The sequence below is a fragment of the Cyrtonyx montezumae genome, unplaced genomic scaffold (genome assembly GCF_038088225.1).
Source record: "Cyrtonyx montezumae isolate F1298 unplaced genomic scaffold, pur_monq_1.0 scaffold_70, whole genome shotgun sequence".
Lineage (NCBI taxonomy): Eukaryota > Metazoa > Chordata > Aves > Galliformes > Odontophoridae > Cyrtonyx > Cyrtonyx montezumae.
This window is the reverse complement of record NW_027072079.1, coordinates 404122-420256: the sequence shown is the minus strand read 5'-3', so window position 1 is coordinate 420256 and position 16135 is coordinate 404122. Positions and strand designations below refer to the sequence as shown.

General features: G+C 61.4%; 2 protein-coding genes across 2 annotated transcripts; both read right to left on the bottom strand.

Annotated features, from left to right (window-relative positions):
* Positions 1 to 694: 694 nt before the first annotated feature.
* On the bottom strand, positions 695 to 8528 carry ACVRL1 (activin A receptor like type 1). The gene is given in 15 exon segments (XM_065751481.1): positions 695 to 803; positions 806 to 842; positions 1390 to 1520; positions 2441 to 2492; positions 2495 to 2640; positions 3705 to 3878; positions 3881 to 3914; positions 3916 to 3980; positions 4052 to 4112; positions 4114 to 4199; positions 4518 to 4617; positions 4702 to 4919; positions 5332 to 5556; positions 6567 to 6637; positions 8225 to 8528. Coding segments are annotated over 14 exon segments (1494 nt in total). The 5' UTR covers positions 6634 to 6637; positions 8225 to 8528; the 3' UTR covers positions 695 to 705.
* Positions 8529 to 9965: 1437 nt separating this feature from the next.
* On the bottom strand, positions 9966 to 13149 carry ANKRD33 (ankyrin repeat domain 33). The gene is made up of 4 exons (XM_065751474.1): positions 12856 to 13149; positions 12060 to 12189; positions 11635 to 11775; positions 9966 to 10750 (listed from the first exon to the last, which is right to left on the bottom strand). Exons 1-4 carry the CDS (start codon positions 13147 to 13149, stop codon positions 9984 to 9986), a joined length of 1332 nt encoding a protein of 443 aa, XP_065607546.1. The 3' UTR covers positions 9966 to 9983.
* Positions 13150 to 16135: the final 2986 nt, after the last annotated feature.

Here is a 16135-nt window from a genome sequence, read left to right as displayed (position 1 = left end):
CGGAGGGGCGTGGTGACGCTTAAAGGGGACGGAGCGCGCCTGAGGGTGGGGTGTGGGTGTTGGCGCGCGTGTGCACGTAGGTGTGTACGTACACGCATGTGTGTGTGCGTGCATGTATTTATGTGTGCATGCACATAATAAAAGTGAGTGTACACTGTATCTATGTGTGTGTGTGCGTGGATGTATATGTGTATGTATGCATGCGTGTGAGTTTGCACAAGTATGTATGTGCATACATGCATATGTGTGAGTGTGCGTGTATCTGTGTGTGTGTGCCATGCATTTGTACACGGTATGTACATATGGAAACATACGTACACGGGTTCATATGTGCGTGCTTGTGTGCGTGCACTCGTACGTGTGCTTACGTGTGCCCATCCGTGTCTGTATGTACGTGCATGTGTGTGTGGCTGTGTACGTGCACACGCGTGTATAAGCGCGAGCTGTCATTGGTGCAGTGAGACCCCCGCTGTCCCGTGGGGGCTTTGCAGCCGTGGAGCCATACAACAGCGTCGTGCTTTATTAAATATATTACATTTGGGTCATTAAATAAGAGGGTGGTCCCAACCCCCCCCCCCGGGGCTGTGGGTGTTGAGGACAACAACAGCGGGAAACTGCTGTTCTGCTTTTGTTTGGTTGGGGTTTTTTTTTTTTGGCTTTTTTTTTTGTCATCCCCACCCCCCCCCGTCCCCCCCAAGTTGGGGTTCAGTGCTCCTCTTTGGGTTCCCTCAAGGAGTGCTGCAGTTTCTGCAGCGATTTCTTGATGCGCAGCAGCGCGGTCAGACGCGCCGCGGGCTCTGGTACCAACACTCCTTCATCAGCCCGGGCAGGGCACGCAGCGCCTGGGGGCAAAGGGGGGGGGGGTCGTGGAGGTCAAAGGTGGGACTGGGGGTCCCTGGGGGGCATGCACTTCTGGGGGCAAAGGGGGACAGGGGGAGTATGCAGTGCCTGGGGGGCAAAGAGGGGATGGGGGATCTAGGGGCAAAGGGGGGGGGTGGAGGTTCTGAGCAGCATGCAGTACCTGGGAGCAAAGGGGGATGGGTGGGGGGGGGGGGGGGTCCTGAGGGCAAAGATGGGACTGGGACCCCGGGGACAAGGGGAGATGGGGGGTCCTTGGGGCACACAGCACCTGGGGGCAAAATGAGAGGGGACAGAGAGACCCTGGGGAGCAAAGAGGGAGTGCTGGGGGGGGTGGGGGGGTCCTGGGGGCGCATCCCTGCTGCCTGCACAACCCCCAGTCGTTGGGTGGCAGGCCTTTGGGAGAACCACAGTGCTGTGGTTCCCTGAAGGATTTGGAATGGTTTTGGGGTGACCCCTGCTCCCAGCACCCCCCAGTGCTGCCTGGGTTATGTCCCCTTTGCTCCGGGGGGGGGGAACTCGAAGTCTCACCGGGTCGGAGAAGAGGCGGTTGGGCACTGTGGGGGTCCTCTGCTCGATGCACACCACCTTCTTCATGTCCTCGAAGCTGGGATCGCTGGGCACCGCGTCAAAGAAGGGCGGGCGGTACTCCTCCACGATGCCTATGGGGTGCAGGACTCAGTGGGGATATGGGGCTGTGGGGGGGTCCAGCCTTATATGAGAGCGCATGGGGTGCACAGCTCTGCTGCACTATGGGGCCTCAATGGGATGGTTTGGGGGGGGTCAGGGAGTGCCAGCCCTATGTTGGGTGCACTATGGGGTCTCAGTGGGGTGGTTTGGGGGAAAGGGATGCCCAGCACAACGTTGGGGTGCACTATGGGACCTCACTGGGATGGTTCAGGGGTCTTCAGCGCTGCCCCCAACCCCTCTCCCACCCAACCCCGCCAGCTGGCCCCACTAATCCCCTCTTAGTACCTCCATCTGTCCATACACCCATTGGGTTTAACCCCCACCCCACACACCTGGGGGTCCCATTGGTTCCCACGCCCCCCGCCTCCCTGCTCCCCAGAAACACCCAGGGACCCTACAGGGGTTTAAACGGGGGGTGCTGCTCACCCCGTGCACACATCCACGGTAATTCTGAGTCAACGTTCAACCCAAAGGAGCCCCGGAGCGCTCAGTGGGATTATCCCAACCAGACCACACCGGGGGTCCTTCTGCTTCCAGAGCCCATCAGTTAATTAACGCCGCTAATGGGCTTTGATGCTGAACGGTTGGGATGAGGGGACCTCCGTGGGGACCCCGATGCTGTCCCCGCGGCCACGAGGTCCCCTTGGAGCGCTTCCAGCGGTTCTGGATGCTGCTTGTTTGCTAATCAGCGCCGAAACAAACAAAGCGCTGATTGAGCCTAATGGGCCCTTTAATCAGCGAGCCGGGTGCTGACACTAGATTACAGTGTTTATAATTTACGGCTAATCTGCCGGGCGAGGGGAAAAGCGGAAAAAAAAAAAAGGAAAAAGAAAAAAAAAAAGAGGAGGAGGAGGAGGAGGAGGAGGAGGGACGGAGCCCGCGGTGCGCTCACCACTGACGGCCGTGCGCCGGGTGATCTCCCACAGCACCAGTCCTTACGCCCAGAAATGTCCGTCTTCTTGTAGGACTCGAAGCAGTCGGTGCGGATCTGCTCGCTCAGCACCTCCGGGGCCATGTAGCGCTTCGTGCCCACCCGTGGGTTGTGGCCGATGTCCAGGTAGTCGCTGCCCTGGGAGTGCATGACGGCCAGACCTGGGGGGGCAGAGGGATGGAGGGGTGGTTGTAGGGTTGTAGGGATGGAGGGATGGTTGTCGGGATGGTTCAAGGGTTGTAGGGATGGTTCAAGGGTTGTAGGGATGGTTCAAGGGTTGTAGGGATGTTTGAAGGGGTTGTAGGGATGGTTCAAAGGGTTGTAGGGATGGTTCAAGGGTTGTAGGGATGGAGGGATGGTTGTAGGGAATTTTGAAGGGATGTAGGGATGGAGGGATGGTTGTAGGGATGATTGAAGGGTTGTAGGGATGGATGAAAGGATGGTTGTAGGGTTGGTTGAAGGGTTACAGGGATAGAGCAATGGATGGAAGGTTGGTTGTAGGGATGGTTCAAGGGTTGTAGGGATGGAGGGATGGTTGTAGGGATGTTTGAAGTGTTGTAGGGATGGAGGGATGGATGGAAGGATGGTTGTAGGAATAGTTCAAGGGTTGTAGGGATGGTTCAAGGGTTGTAGGGATCGAGGGATGGTTGTAGGCTTGGTTGAAGGGTTGTAGGGATGGAGGGATGGTTGGATGGATGGAGGGATGGTTGTAGGGTTGGTGAGGTAGAGAGATGGATGGGTGGATGGATGGGTGTAGGATTGGGTAGATGTAGGATTGGATGGATGAAGGGGTGGATGGAGGAATGGATGGAGGTAGTGTTGAATGTAGGGTGGGATGGATGGAATGGCATGGGGTTGGATGGGGGGGTTGGATGAGTGGATGTAGGTTTGGATGGATGTAGAGCTGAATGGATGGATGTAGGGATGGGTGGAGAGTTGGATGGGGGAATGGATGAAGGTAGGGGATGGTGGAAGGAGGGATGGATGGATGGAAGGAGGATGGATGGATGGAAGGAGGGGATGGATGGATGGATGGAAGGAGGGATGGATGGATGGAAGGAGGGATGGATGGATGGATGGAAGGAGGGATGGATGGATGGATGGAAGGAGGGATGGATGGATGGATGGAAGGAGGGATGGATGGATGGATGGAAGGAGGGATGGATGGATGGAAGGATGGTTGGCATCATAGTGTCACCATGCGTCCAAAGGAGCGTGCTCTCACCCAGGTCAGCGATGCAGCACTGCCGGTTGCTTTTCACCAAGATGTTCCTGCTCTTCAGGTCACGGTGAGCGATAGCGGGTTTGCCCTGGGTGCCGAAGATCTCCACGTGGAGGTGGACAAGGCCGCAGATGATGGAGGTTGCCAAGCCCAGGCAGGTCTCCACATCCAGGGTCGTCTCTGTAGGTAGTCGTAGAGCGAGCCGTTCTCGTGGGTAGTGGGTGATGAGCCACAGTTGGGTGCTGGAGTTCCTCGAGGTCATGTCGGAGGCGATGAAGCCTGGATGGGGAGAGGAGCCGGGTGACGGAGCCATCACAACGCCGTCCTTGTTCCTTGGTCTCTCTGCTCACCCAGGATGTTGTCGTGCCGCAGCAGCACAGTGTTGTAGATCTCGGTCTCACGGAACCACGACCTGCTCATCCCGGGAGGAGAAGATCTTGACGGCCACGCTCTCCCCGTGCCACACGCCTCGCCACACCTCGCCGTAACGCCCTTTGCCTGCCACGACCACGGCACCGCGTCACGTCGACCCTCCGGTCCCCAACCCCGACCCCATCCCAGCACTACAGAATCACAGAATTGTAGGGGTTGGCAGAGACCTCTGGAGATCATCCAGTTCAACCATCATCAGTTCCAACCATCAGTCAGTTCCCACTGTGGAGTAGCAATGGGGCGGTGGAGGACCCTTTGTTCTTGGGTTGGGTTGACCTTGGCCAACACCACCACCGTGCGCCCACCCAACTTCTGTCTCCCAGGGGAGGGCGCAGTGTCTCTATGGGGTTTTGGCAAATGGGGTTGGATCCCTGCTCTCCTCACCCACACACTCCACGAGGGAGATCTGCCGGGCCACCGTGCGCTGGACGAGGAAGGGCAGCCCCGAACCGCTGCCTGTGGTGCAGTCATCGTTCAGCAAATCCTACAGAACCGGGATGGCAGCGGTGTGAGATGAGTGGTCACCCCGCACCCCTGGGACACCTGGGGACCCCAGGAGCTGCCCCACCTCCAGCGTGCTGTCTCCCACCATGGATGCCTTCAGCATCAGGTCCGTGTCCCCCAGGTCGCTGTGCTTGAAGAGGAGCAACCTCTTGCGGCGGTGCTGGGCCAGCTTCCATAAGAAGAGGATGGTGAGCGCCACGAGGATGAGGAGCGTCAGCAGTGGGACGAAGATCAGCAGGAGAAGGTTGGAGAGGGAAGGAGTTTGTTCTAGGGTTTCTTCTCCTGGAAGGAGGAAATGGTGGGTGGGAGGATGAGGGTGGGGTTGAATGGAGGGAGGTTGTGGTGCTTGGGCTTGGAAACGGGAATGGTGGAGGTTTTGGTGCTTGGGGATGGATATGGAAAGAGTGAAAGAGGCAGAGGTCCTGGATCTTGGGGTTGGAAATGGGGAAGGTGGAGGTGTTGACACTGGGAATGGACATGAGGAAGGTGGCCTGGCATTGGGGTCACCCATGGATGGCAGCTCTGCAAGCACAACCCAAGGAGGTGCAATGGGGGGCACCTTGCTGACCCCATCCCACATGGGACAAAGCGCTTCTAGAGATACCAAATGAGGAGGGAGACGACCCAGAAACCCCAACCCCAGCATCCTCACATCCCCCATGCTCCTCAAAGGGGACAGCCCAGAGCCGTGTACCTCGCAGGTGGATCTCCAGCTCGGCGTTGCACATGCTGGCGTTGCAGCACCGGGTGCCGAAGTGCTCCATCACGTAGGGACGGCAGTTCTCCAGCAGGTGGTCCGAGAAGCAGCCCCTGTGCTGGGTGACCCTCCCCGCTTCCCTCCTCTTGCTGACGAAGCACACCTTGCCGGTGCAGGTGGGCACGGTGCAGTGCGGCACGTCGCATGCACATTGCAGCTCATCTGTGGGCACGAGGAGATCACATCTGTCACAGGGCTGGGGACATCATCCATTCAGCACTGGGATATTGTTGGTTTTGGGGTCAACGCAATCCATGCCAAAGACCCTTGGAGCATCTTGGGACCTCCAGAAGATGTTGGAGAAGACAACAGGGTTGGGGAGATCATCCACCCATCCAACACTGGGATATTGTTGGCTTTGGGGTCAAAAATATCCATGCCAAAGACCCTTGGAGCATCTTGGGACCTCCAGAAGATGTTGGAGAGGACAACAGGGTTGGGGAGATCATCCAACCATCCAGCATTGGGAAGCTGTTGGCTTTGGGGTCAACTCTATCCATGCCAAAGACCCTTGGAGCATCATGGGACCTCCAGAAGATGTTGGAGAGGACAACAGGGTTGGGGAGATCATCCACCCATCCAACACTGGGATATTGTTGGCTTTGGGGTCAACGCTATCCATGCCAAAGACCCTTGGACCAGCCAGGGACTGTGCCTCCATGGCTTGGGATGCAACGAGTTGGGTGAACCCATCTGGCAGTGCTCAGTGGGGCCGCATCCTGCCCACGGAGAGCTCTGGAGCTGGTCCTTGGGACATCGTTTTTGGGCACCCAGTGGAGGGGACGTGCAGGGATCACTCATCCATCCCATGGGACGCAATGAGCAGAGGACACACAACCCAGGGCCGCATCCTGCCCGTGGGGGGCGTCGGAGCTAGACCCTGGGATGTTGTTTTCGGGCTCTTCCCTTTGCCTGACTCCCTCCTCCCAAATCAGCTCTGCCTCCTGGAGTTCAGCGCGAGGGCGGCCAGACAGACAGCAGCGGGGGGACAGACGGACGCCCACAGCCCCACTGTGGCCCCATAATAGTTCTTATCGAGCCAAGCTGGGGGGGATGGGGGGGGCGATCCCAGCCTGGATCCCTGGGACCGGGGCTCAGCTCCATCTCTGCTGAGCAGAGTGGGCACTCGGGTTTCCCAGTGGCTGTGGATCTGCTGTTTCTTGGCTACTCACCGGCAGCGAGGCTCAGCGAGAGGCTCAGCAGCACCAGCACGGCCCCACGGCGGGCTCTGGGGGGCATCTTCCTGCAGAAAGAAAAGGGGACGGTGGGCACAGCGTGGGGAGGAAGCAGCGGGGGAGGGGGGGGGGGGGCACTCAACAGCACGGCCACACGTTGGGTTTGGGATGGGGCAGAATGTGCCGCCCCACGGTGGAGTTCGGCTCCGGATGTCTGCGGTCCTTCCTGGGAATGGGGAGAGGGACTCTGAGGGGACTGTGCATCGCTGCACCCATAAAAAAACCCATACAACGCCCGTAGAAAACCCCCAGAGCAGGGTGCAGCTGGACCCCCCCACCCCAGCGCCCCATATCTCCAGCTGCCGACCCCCAGAGCCGTTCCCATCACTGCCTCCGGGGAAGGCTTTGCTTTCCATCCCTTCCCGTTTTGTGTCTCTTTTTGAAGCACTGCTTTGCGTTCCCCCCCCCCCCCCCCCCCCCACTCCACCGTCTCCCCACTGTTCCCAATATATAAACACAGCCAAAAGCGCCGTTTCCTGCAATTGAAGGAGCCCTGCCCGTGGGGCCGGGACAGGAATCAAGATTGTTTAGATTCTGCCCTTGATGGGGAGAGGCGGTCACGCAAAGCACCGCGACAGGAGGGCCTTTCCTCCCCAAAATAGATCGCTTTGTCGCCGCTGGGGGAGAGGAAGCGGTGACCCGAGCTCCCCCTGCGGGAGCTGCTCCGTGGGCGCAGGGTTTGGGATCACGCACCTGGAGCCCGACGGGGACCGCAGCCCACGCGGCTCAGCCGCACCCATAGGAGAAACGGGGAGGCAGAGCCGGCTTTGCACACCTCCCCTTGCACAACTCCCCTTGCACAGCCCTCCCTGGCACACCCCCCCCCTTGCACGCCTCTCCTTATACACGTTGCTTTCCTCGCACCTCCTTGCACGCCTCCGGTTGCACGCATCTCTCGCACGCGCCTTCTTGACCACCTCCAGTTGCACACTTCTCCCCCTTGCACGCCTCTCCCTGCGCCCACCTCTTGCACACGTCCCCGTGCACGCCCGCCCTTGCACGCAGCAGCAGAGCGGCTGCTCCCGGCGCTGCCCCGATTGGCACTCCCCCCCACTGCACCTCGACCCCGTTGGAAACGCACCCAGAACCGCAAACCCGCGCTCACCCGCACCCGAATCCGCCTCTCAACACGAACCCCGGTGTTGGGGGGTGCAGTGGGAACGGGGGCAGCTCCTGATTTTGCTGAAAACCCATTGGGAAAAGCAGCTGAACCAACCCCCCCCTCCCCCCCCCCCTCACAGCCCCCAGATCTGGAGCTGCTTTGGTTACCCCCCATGTGTTAAATGCTGTGTAGGTGGAAGATGGGGGTGGGGGCTGTGGGGCCGCACCCAGTGGGTCCTATAGATCCATAGCATCCCCAAGGACACCCCAAACCCCACAGCACTCACCTACAGGGATATAGGGTGAGCCGGGGGCTGTAGGACCGCACCCTGCCACGCCGTGGCCCCACAGCATCCCCATGACCCCCCCCAAACCCTACAGCAATCACATACAGGGATACAGGGTGGGCTGTGAGACCGCACCCAGCGGCCTTATAGACCCACACAGGGCCACAGACCCTTCCCCACGGCCGCCCCAAACCCCACAGCACTCACCTACAACATCTGGGGACGACTCCCAGCTCCGAATCCCACGTCCCAACGCCGCGCTCAGCCGGGGATGCTGGCAGCGGTACCCCGCACCCCACGGATCCTCATAGGGCCGCCCCTTTGCCCCCCGCGTGGCTCAGCCCCTTCTCGACCCCACAGCGGGCTCACTGTGCTCGGGATGTGGGAGAAGTCACCAAAAACTGTTCCTCCTCGCTGCCTCTTCCTGCCTGGCTCTGCTCCACCGCTCTCGGCTCATAAAGCATTTCCTATTGCTGAGCACACGGCCCCACGCTGCCTCCCTTCCTCCCGCGCACCGGCCCCATCCTGCTCCGCGCCCTCGTCCCATTCCGGCCCTTTTTCAGCCCTTTCCCCCCCCGTGATCCCAAATTTCCCAGCGGGATGGAGCTGTGGGGCGGCTCTGTGGGGCGCACACAGTGCCCAAGGGTTCCCATAGCCGCTGCAAACACAGCTCTGGGGTCAGTGGGGTAAAGGGTGCTGCTGTCCCAGCACATCGCTGTCTGTCCCGTATGGGACTGGGGATGTGATGGAGGACTAAAGGGGTTTCCCATCACCCGCTGCTGTGCCATAAGCCCGGTGGGATGGGGATTCAGGGGGGGTGCAAAATGCGGCCCTATAAGGGACGCTGGGCCCAGTACAAAGGGACCCAACGGGCACATCCCCCGTGTGTCACTGTCCCCCCAGTGGCACTGGGACACGACCCCATAAGGGATGGACAAAGGGACCCATGGACACATCCTCCACGTGCCACCACCCCTGAAGGCACTAGGACACGGCCCTATAAGGGACACAGCCCCAGGCCCAGGACAAAGGGACCCCACGTGCCACCACCCCTGGCCGTGTGCATCCCTGGGACACGCACAGTGGGGCCGTTCCCACGGGGTGGGCAGAGGAAGCGGTCCTTCCCCTTTTGCCACCCCCGAGGTTGCAGTTTCGGTCACCCCCAAATAGAACCACGGCCCCCACCCGGTGCCCTCCCCATATCACAGCCCCACTTCGCTCCTTCTGGATCCCGCCCCATCCTCCATAACACCGTGAACCCAAACCACACCACGAGCCCCAAATAACCACAGCACGACCTCAAACCACAGCACAACCCCTCCCAGAGCCCCCCCCCATCCTTCCACCCCCCCCCTCCTGGCGACACAGCTCCGCCGCAGCGCTTTGAGGTCCCTCCCCTATCTCTCAGATCTCCCAGCAGAGGAAGTTTTGTTGTTTGACGGCGGCACAAAGCCGCGACCGAACCCACGTCACCCGTGGGGATGGGGTCCCAGCAGATCATCCCCCTGTGGGTCACTGTGGGGTGGGTGATGGGAATTTGGTGCTGGAGCAGCAGCACTCCTGGGAGCGGGGGACCCGAAAATGTGCACGAGGAGCAGAGCCCAGTCGGCCCCACGGACCCCATAGGGGGTCCATCCTCCCTGGGCTGTTGGGCTGCCCCATATGGGAGATGCTCGCTGCAGCCCCGGGGTTTATTCATTAAATCAATGCTGTTAACATGGCAACCTCTTCTGCTTTAATAACAGTCACCTTCAGCGAGATCCAGATCTCCATGAGACCAACCAGGCAAAAAACCCACACCCCAAACCCCCCAAAAATCCCAAACCAGAGCACAGCCCCTCCATCACAACCCCACCCAGCACCACGGGGCCGGCAGAGCCAAGGTGACAGCACGAGGGCGCGGGGGCCACCCCAAAACCTCCTGCAGACGTGGGGGGAGCATCCGGACAGGGACCCCCATCACACCTCAGCGTCCCTTTTTCCCTTTCTTCCTCTTCTTTTCACCCTCCGCCTCCTCGGCCGCTCGCTTCTCCTCCTTCAGTTCCTTGTACCTCCACTTGGGCGGCTGCAGCAGCGCTTTGTCGCGGGCTCGAGCTCTCCGCTCCCTCCCTCCCGGCGAGCTGGCTTTGCTCAGCTTGATCCTGGGGACGCGCTCCCCCCCGGGGAAGATGCAGTTGGCACGGAGCAGCCGTGGGAGGAAGCCCAGGACGCGGTGACGGCGCGGTGCCACCCCTCGGTCCGACGCAACGTGGCCATGGCCAACTTGGCCGTGCAACACCGGTTGGCCGTTGCACGACGCCGTCCCAGTGCCCGGCTCCGGCACGTGCTCCTGGAGGATCTCTGCCACCGAGAGCCTCCGCTTGCCCACTTCGGGGGGGCTATCGGGGCAGACGGTTCGGCAGGCGGTGCTCACAAAGGGGCTGGCGAGGGAGGTGGTCATCCTCACCATGTGGTCCAGGACGCCGTCCTCCTCTGGGTCACGGGGGATGCGGAAGGTGAAGAGGGAACGGATCTTCTCCACCAAACGTTGGCTGTGGGATTTGGGGCTCAGGGCTTTGGCCACCAGCCCGGCCAGTGCTGGCCACTCGGGGAGGTAGCGGGCGCCAAACTGCTCAGCCCGCGGGCGCCGGAGGAGGGTCCGGATGCGGACGGTGGTCTCGAAGCGTCCGGTGAAGGCTGCCCAATCCTTGGCTGTCTTCCCTTTGATGGGGTCCACGGCGTGCAGGTCGGCTCCTGGTGGAAGTTGGATGCAAGAAGCGTCACTGCAGCGTCACCGAAGTGTCACCGTGAGGATCCCATCCGTCCCCCAAACCACCACGGAGCTCAGGGTGCACCCGTGGGGTGGACAGTGGTGCAAAAACCAAAGGAAGATCCCATTGCTCATCCAAAACAGAAGGTGTTTGAAGCCATGATTACGGGAGCGGTGACCAGCAGGTGTCACCAATGGGGCTGGTGTGGGACGGGTCCTTAAAGACCATGGGACCGTGGGATGGTTGGGTTGGAAGGGTCCTTAAAGACCATGGGACCGTGGGATGGTTGGGTTGGATGGGTCCTTAAAGATCAGGGGACTGTGGGATGGTTGGGTTGGATGGGTCCTTAAAGACCATGGGACCGTGGGATGGTTGGGTTGGATGGGTCCTTAAAGATCAGGGGACTGTGGGATGGTTGGGTTGGATGGGTCCTTAAAGATCAGGGGACTGTGGGATGGTTGGGTTGGATGGGTCCTTAAAGATCATGGAACCATGGAATGGGTTGGGTAGGAAGAGTCCTGAAAGATCATAGAACCATGGAATGGTTGCATTGGAAGGGTCCTTAAAGATCACTGAATGATACGATGGTTGCGTTGGAAGGGTCCTTAAAGATCAGAGAACCATGGGTCAGTTGGGTTGGAAGGGTCCTTGAAGACCACACAACCACAGAATGGTTGTGCTTGGGTAGGAAAGGTCCTTCAAGATGACAGAACGGGTTGGTGAGGTCCTTAGGACCACGGAACAGCTTGGGTCTGGGGGGAACCTTAAGCCCCCACCACATCCATCTGCCCAGGGCCCCACCTGCAGCCCTGAGCACCCCCAGGGATGGGGCACCCACACCTTGGAGGTGGACCCGAGGGTGCTCACCCGCCAGCAGCAGAGCGGTCACGCAGTCGTGCCGACCCTGCACCGCCGCCTTCATCAGCGCCGTCAGCCCGCGGGCATCGCGCCGCTCCACGTCCAGCGCCGGGAAGTAGTTCAGGAGGTAATTGACGATGGTGATGTGCCCTTCGCAGCAGAGAAACCACGTTTATATGGATGACGAGGGATCCTCGTTGACCCCTGCTTGGTTCTGCTGAGCTACGACCCCATCCCTCCCCAGAGTTAACCAGGGTAGACCTGGTGGCAAGGGAACGTTTCTCTATGGCTTTCCACTTTTGCACAATGGGATTGCTTTTCAGCCATAAGCTCACGCTCGTGCGGTGCACGTGGGCCTCCCGGGTGCAGATTTTACATCCCCCAGCGCCCACCCTGGGGGCTGCGGTGCCCACCCTGGGGGCTGCGGTGCCCACCTGCCTGTGCAGCCATCATCAGCGCCGTGTTGCCCTCCGTGTCCTGCTGGTTGACGTCCACGTAGGGGCACTGCCGCAGGAGGGGCACGATGTCCACGAAGCCCTGGCAGCAGGCGACCATCAGCCCGTTCTGTATGGGAGCAGCACTCTGTTCGGGACCCCCACCCCAAACAAGAGGGTGGGGGAGGGTCTGCCCCATGGATCCGTGCCATCCCACTGAATGGTGCCTGGGGTATCCCAGTCCTCTGTGGGCTCTGCCATCCCATCCCTCCCGCTCCAGCATCTTTTGGGATCAGCCCATTCCCAGGGAAGGGGAGGGAGGGGAAGTTCTGCCCCATGGATGCGTGTAATCCCATGAAACCCCAATCCCCCATAGCTCTGTCATCCCCTCCCTCCTACCCCCCAGGTTCTGCCCCATGGATGCATGCCATCCCAGAAAAACCCAATCCCCCATGGCTCTGCCATCCCCTCCCTTCTGTCCCCCTCTTCTGCCCCATGGATCCATGTGATTCCCGGGGACCCTCTATGGCTCTGCCGTCCCCTCTCTTCTGTCCCCCTCTTCTGCCCCATGGACTCCAACCCTCCACGGCTCTGCCATCCCATCCCTCCCACTCCAGCATCCTTCAGGATCAGCCCATTCCCAGGAGGTGTCCCCATTCCCAGCGCAGGCGAAGGAGGGGAAGTTCAGCCCTACAGATCCACGCAGTCCCATGAGACCCCACCCCTCCCGCCCCTTCCAGCTCTGGGATCCCACCCCTCCTGCTCCAGCACCCTTCAGGACCCCCCCCCCGCTCACCCTGCCGTTGATGTCCTGCTCTGTGGCCTCCCCTCTGCCCACCCCACACCGCAGCCGCTCCTGCAGCAGTTGGGCATCGTTCCGTGCACAGCATTGGTACAGACTCAGCTCCCTGCACCCCCCGAGCACGGGGGGGGGCTCAGAGGAGGGGTAGACGGAATCATCCGAGCAGATGCTGCTGCTGTCCGAGGGCTCTGACCCGGTGCTCGAGTCATCTTCATCTTCCTCATCCTCATAGTACAGGTCGGGGTCGGAGGCTGCAGCTCTCTCTGCTCCACTGCGCTCATCGGTCATCGGGGCTGGGGGGGCTCTGGGGCTCAGTGCCGGCTGCGTGGGCATGGAGGGGGGGGCATGGTCCCAAACTGACCCCAGCGTGGGAATCAGGGGCACGAGGTGGGCAGGGAATGAGGCAAAAACCCAACCCCATAGCGACCCTGTGTGGGGCAGCACTGATCGGCTGCAGAGACCCTTCTGCGGGGCTGCTATAGGGCAGCACCCCCAGCAGCTATAGGGTCAGCCCCAGCAGCTATAGGGCAGCCCCAGCAGCTATAGGGCAGCCAGCAGAGCTGCTCCCTGCACCCCCAGCAGCAGCCCGGGACCCCACGGCGTTGCACGGGGGGAGGGGGGGGGGTGGACGCAGCCTCACCTGGGGATGCTCACACTGTCGGTGCAGGTTCCTCGTGGGCTGGAAACCATCCCCACTCCCAGAGGGGAGAAGACCCCCGCGAGGCTCTGGGGGCAGCGGGACTCCCCCGTAGGGTGTCCTGGATCGGGGACGGCCTTTGCACACCCGGGCTGCCACACCTTACACGTCGCCGCGGGCTCAGCCGCTCCCGATCCCTTAATTCCACCTGTTGCCAAAAATGGCTCCATCCATCCTGAGACGGATCAGGACGGGATTTAACGTCCTGAGCTGCACGGCCGCCGCGATCCGGGACTGAAGGAGGGGGGGGAGAGGGGGGAGGAGATGGGGGGGGGGGGTCACACCCGGGTGCTGCTCCCTAACCCATCCCCCAGCCCAACAGAAAGCCCCCCCCCCCCCGCACCTCCCCCCTCCCCACGTGGATTCACTGATGGGGTCAACCCGGGGGGCCGTTCTGCCCTGCCGCGGTGAATCAGGTGCGCTAATTAAGCTCTCCTAATCCCTTCGGAGCCACGCATTAGTGCCACGCGTGCCATGCTCCCACCCACGGGGCTGCGAAGGGATGCAGGCGTTGCAGGAGCTGGAAAGGAATGGCAAAGGAGCTGCAAAGAGGGGGGGGGGGGGGGGGGTTGTGCAAAGGGGGGTGCAGGAGCTGCAAGGGGCACATCCCCAAATTTCGCCTCGGAAGGGTTTTGGGGTTGGTTGGGTCTGAGTGTTTTCCGTGGCGTGGGGACGGGACGGCTGTGGGAGCCGGGAAAGGGCGAACTCTGTCCTCGTTCTCGTGGAAAAAGGGAAAAAGGGCAAAAATGAGCACTGGTCCCGGAGCAGATCCCAAAGGTCGCTCTGCTCACACCCTCCCGAGAGGAGCAGAAGGATCCCAGCTGCTGCGCTCAGCTCCGCTCCCACACAGGGACCCCGGTCTGCTCCGACAGAGTCCCCGGGTCCCTTCCAGGACCTGGACCCCAAAATCTCCCATGGGATTCTGTGCCCCTGAAGTGCGTCCCCATGTCCCTTCCAGGACCTGGACCCCAAATAATCCCCCCTCCCAAAGTTCAGTGTCCCTGAGGTGTCCCTGTGTTCGTTCCAGGACCTGGATCCCAAAATCTCCCATGGGATTCTGTGCCTCTGAAGTGTGTCCCCATGTCCCTTCCAGGACCTGGAACCAAAAATCCCCCACTGGCTACAGTGTCCCTGAGGTGTCCCCAACGTCCCTTCCAGGACCCATTCTGCAAAAAGGCCCCATTAGGTTCTGTGTCCCTAAGGTATCCCCATGTTTCCTCCGGGACCCAGGCCCCCAAATCCCCCACCGACTTCAGTGCCCCCGAGGCGTCCCCACATCCCTTCCAGGACCCAGACCCTCAAAATCTCCCCCAAGTCCAATGTCCCCATTTCCCTTCCACGACCTGGACGCCCAAAATCCCAACCCCAAGTTCTGTGCTCCCGAAGAGTCCCCACGTCCCTTCCAGGACCTGGGGACCCCCAACCCCCGCAGCTCCCCCCCCCCACCCGGCAGTGCCGGAGCCGATTGAGGGCTTATGGGGTCAGCGGGGGTCCCTGAGCCGCAGCGGCGCGATCTGAGCCGGGCGCGTGAGGACGGGGGTGAGGGTGCGCGCATCGCTCCCCGCTGCTCCTCCTCCTCCTCCTCCTCCTCCTCCTCCTGCGGCGCTGTCACGCGCGGGGACGCGGGGACGCGCGTGGGGACGGAGCGGCGGCCACGCGCAGTGCCTCCCGCTGCCGCCAGGGGGCGCTGGAGAGCGCGGGACGGGGAAGAGGAGGAGACATTGGGGGGGGGGGGGGATATGGGGGTGGGACAGTACGGGGTGGGGGGCTCACGGCTCTGCTGCTGTCGCGGAGTGGGGACGGTCCCAGGTGCGGAAAGTTCTGACATCTGCCCATGTGCAATTGTGTCCTCCCGTGTGATAACGCCCCCCTCCCCCAGTCTGATAACACTCCCCAGGTGTGATAACGCCCCCACACGTGTGATAACACCCTCCCGGTCTCCCCCACCCTCCTGATCCCCATTGCTCAGCTTCTGCTCTTCCAGTGCATCCTCTGCCCGAGACCCGATGGGAGCGGGACACCACAGATCCATGGGGACAGTGCAGACCCACAGGGACACCACGGATCCATGGGGACAGTGGGGACACCACGGATCCATGGGGACAGCTCAGAGCCGTGGGGGGGGGGGACCACATTCCCATGGGGATGCCACAGATCCATTGGGCTATCACAGACCCATGGGGACACCACAAATCCATGGGGACATCACAGAGCCCTGAGGACGACACAGCCCCCCCCAGCCCCCCCCGCATCAGAGCATCCCTTGCTCTCCCATTGAACCCAGAGGCCCTAAATCACAGCTGACGTCCGGGAGCAGCCGCGCAGGTTGGGGGGATGGGGGGGGATGAGGAGGGGCTTTGGGGCCGCTCTGATCTTTCACCCTTCTCTCCGGGTCCGGCCCGGCTCCGTGTCACCCACCCCTCAGCTCCCGGCATCTCCATCACAAAACGCAGTGCAATAACTCAGCGCGGAGGGGAAGCGGAGGGCGGTGATGGAGAGCCCGAACCGCGGTCAGCAATGGGGTCACGGCCGAGGGCACTGCTGCCCCATGGAGGGGGTGGCACTGTGGGGCGGGGG

What these genes read in the sequence shown, in the direction of transcription:
- ANKRD33 (XM_065751474.1), bottom strand. Translation starts at nt 13,149, where the DNA reads ATGACCGATGAGCGCAGTGGAGCAGAGAGAGCTGCAGCCTCCGACCCC. An exon ending in GATGATGGCTGCACAGGCAG is followed by an intron (nt 11,776 to 12,059) that starts GTGGGCACCGCA and finishes TCTGCTGCGAAG; the next exon opens with GGCACATCACCATCGTCAAT. An exon ending in GACCGCTCTGCTGCTGGCGG is followed by an intron (nt 10,751 to 11,634) that starts GTGAGCACCCTC and finishes AACTTCCACCAG; the next exon opens with GAGCCGACCTGCACGCCGTG.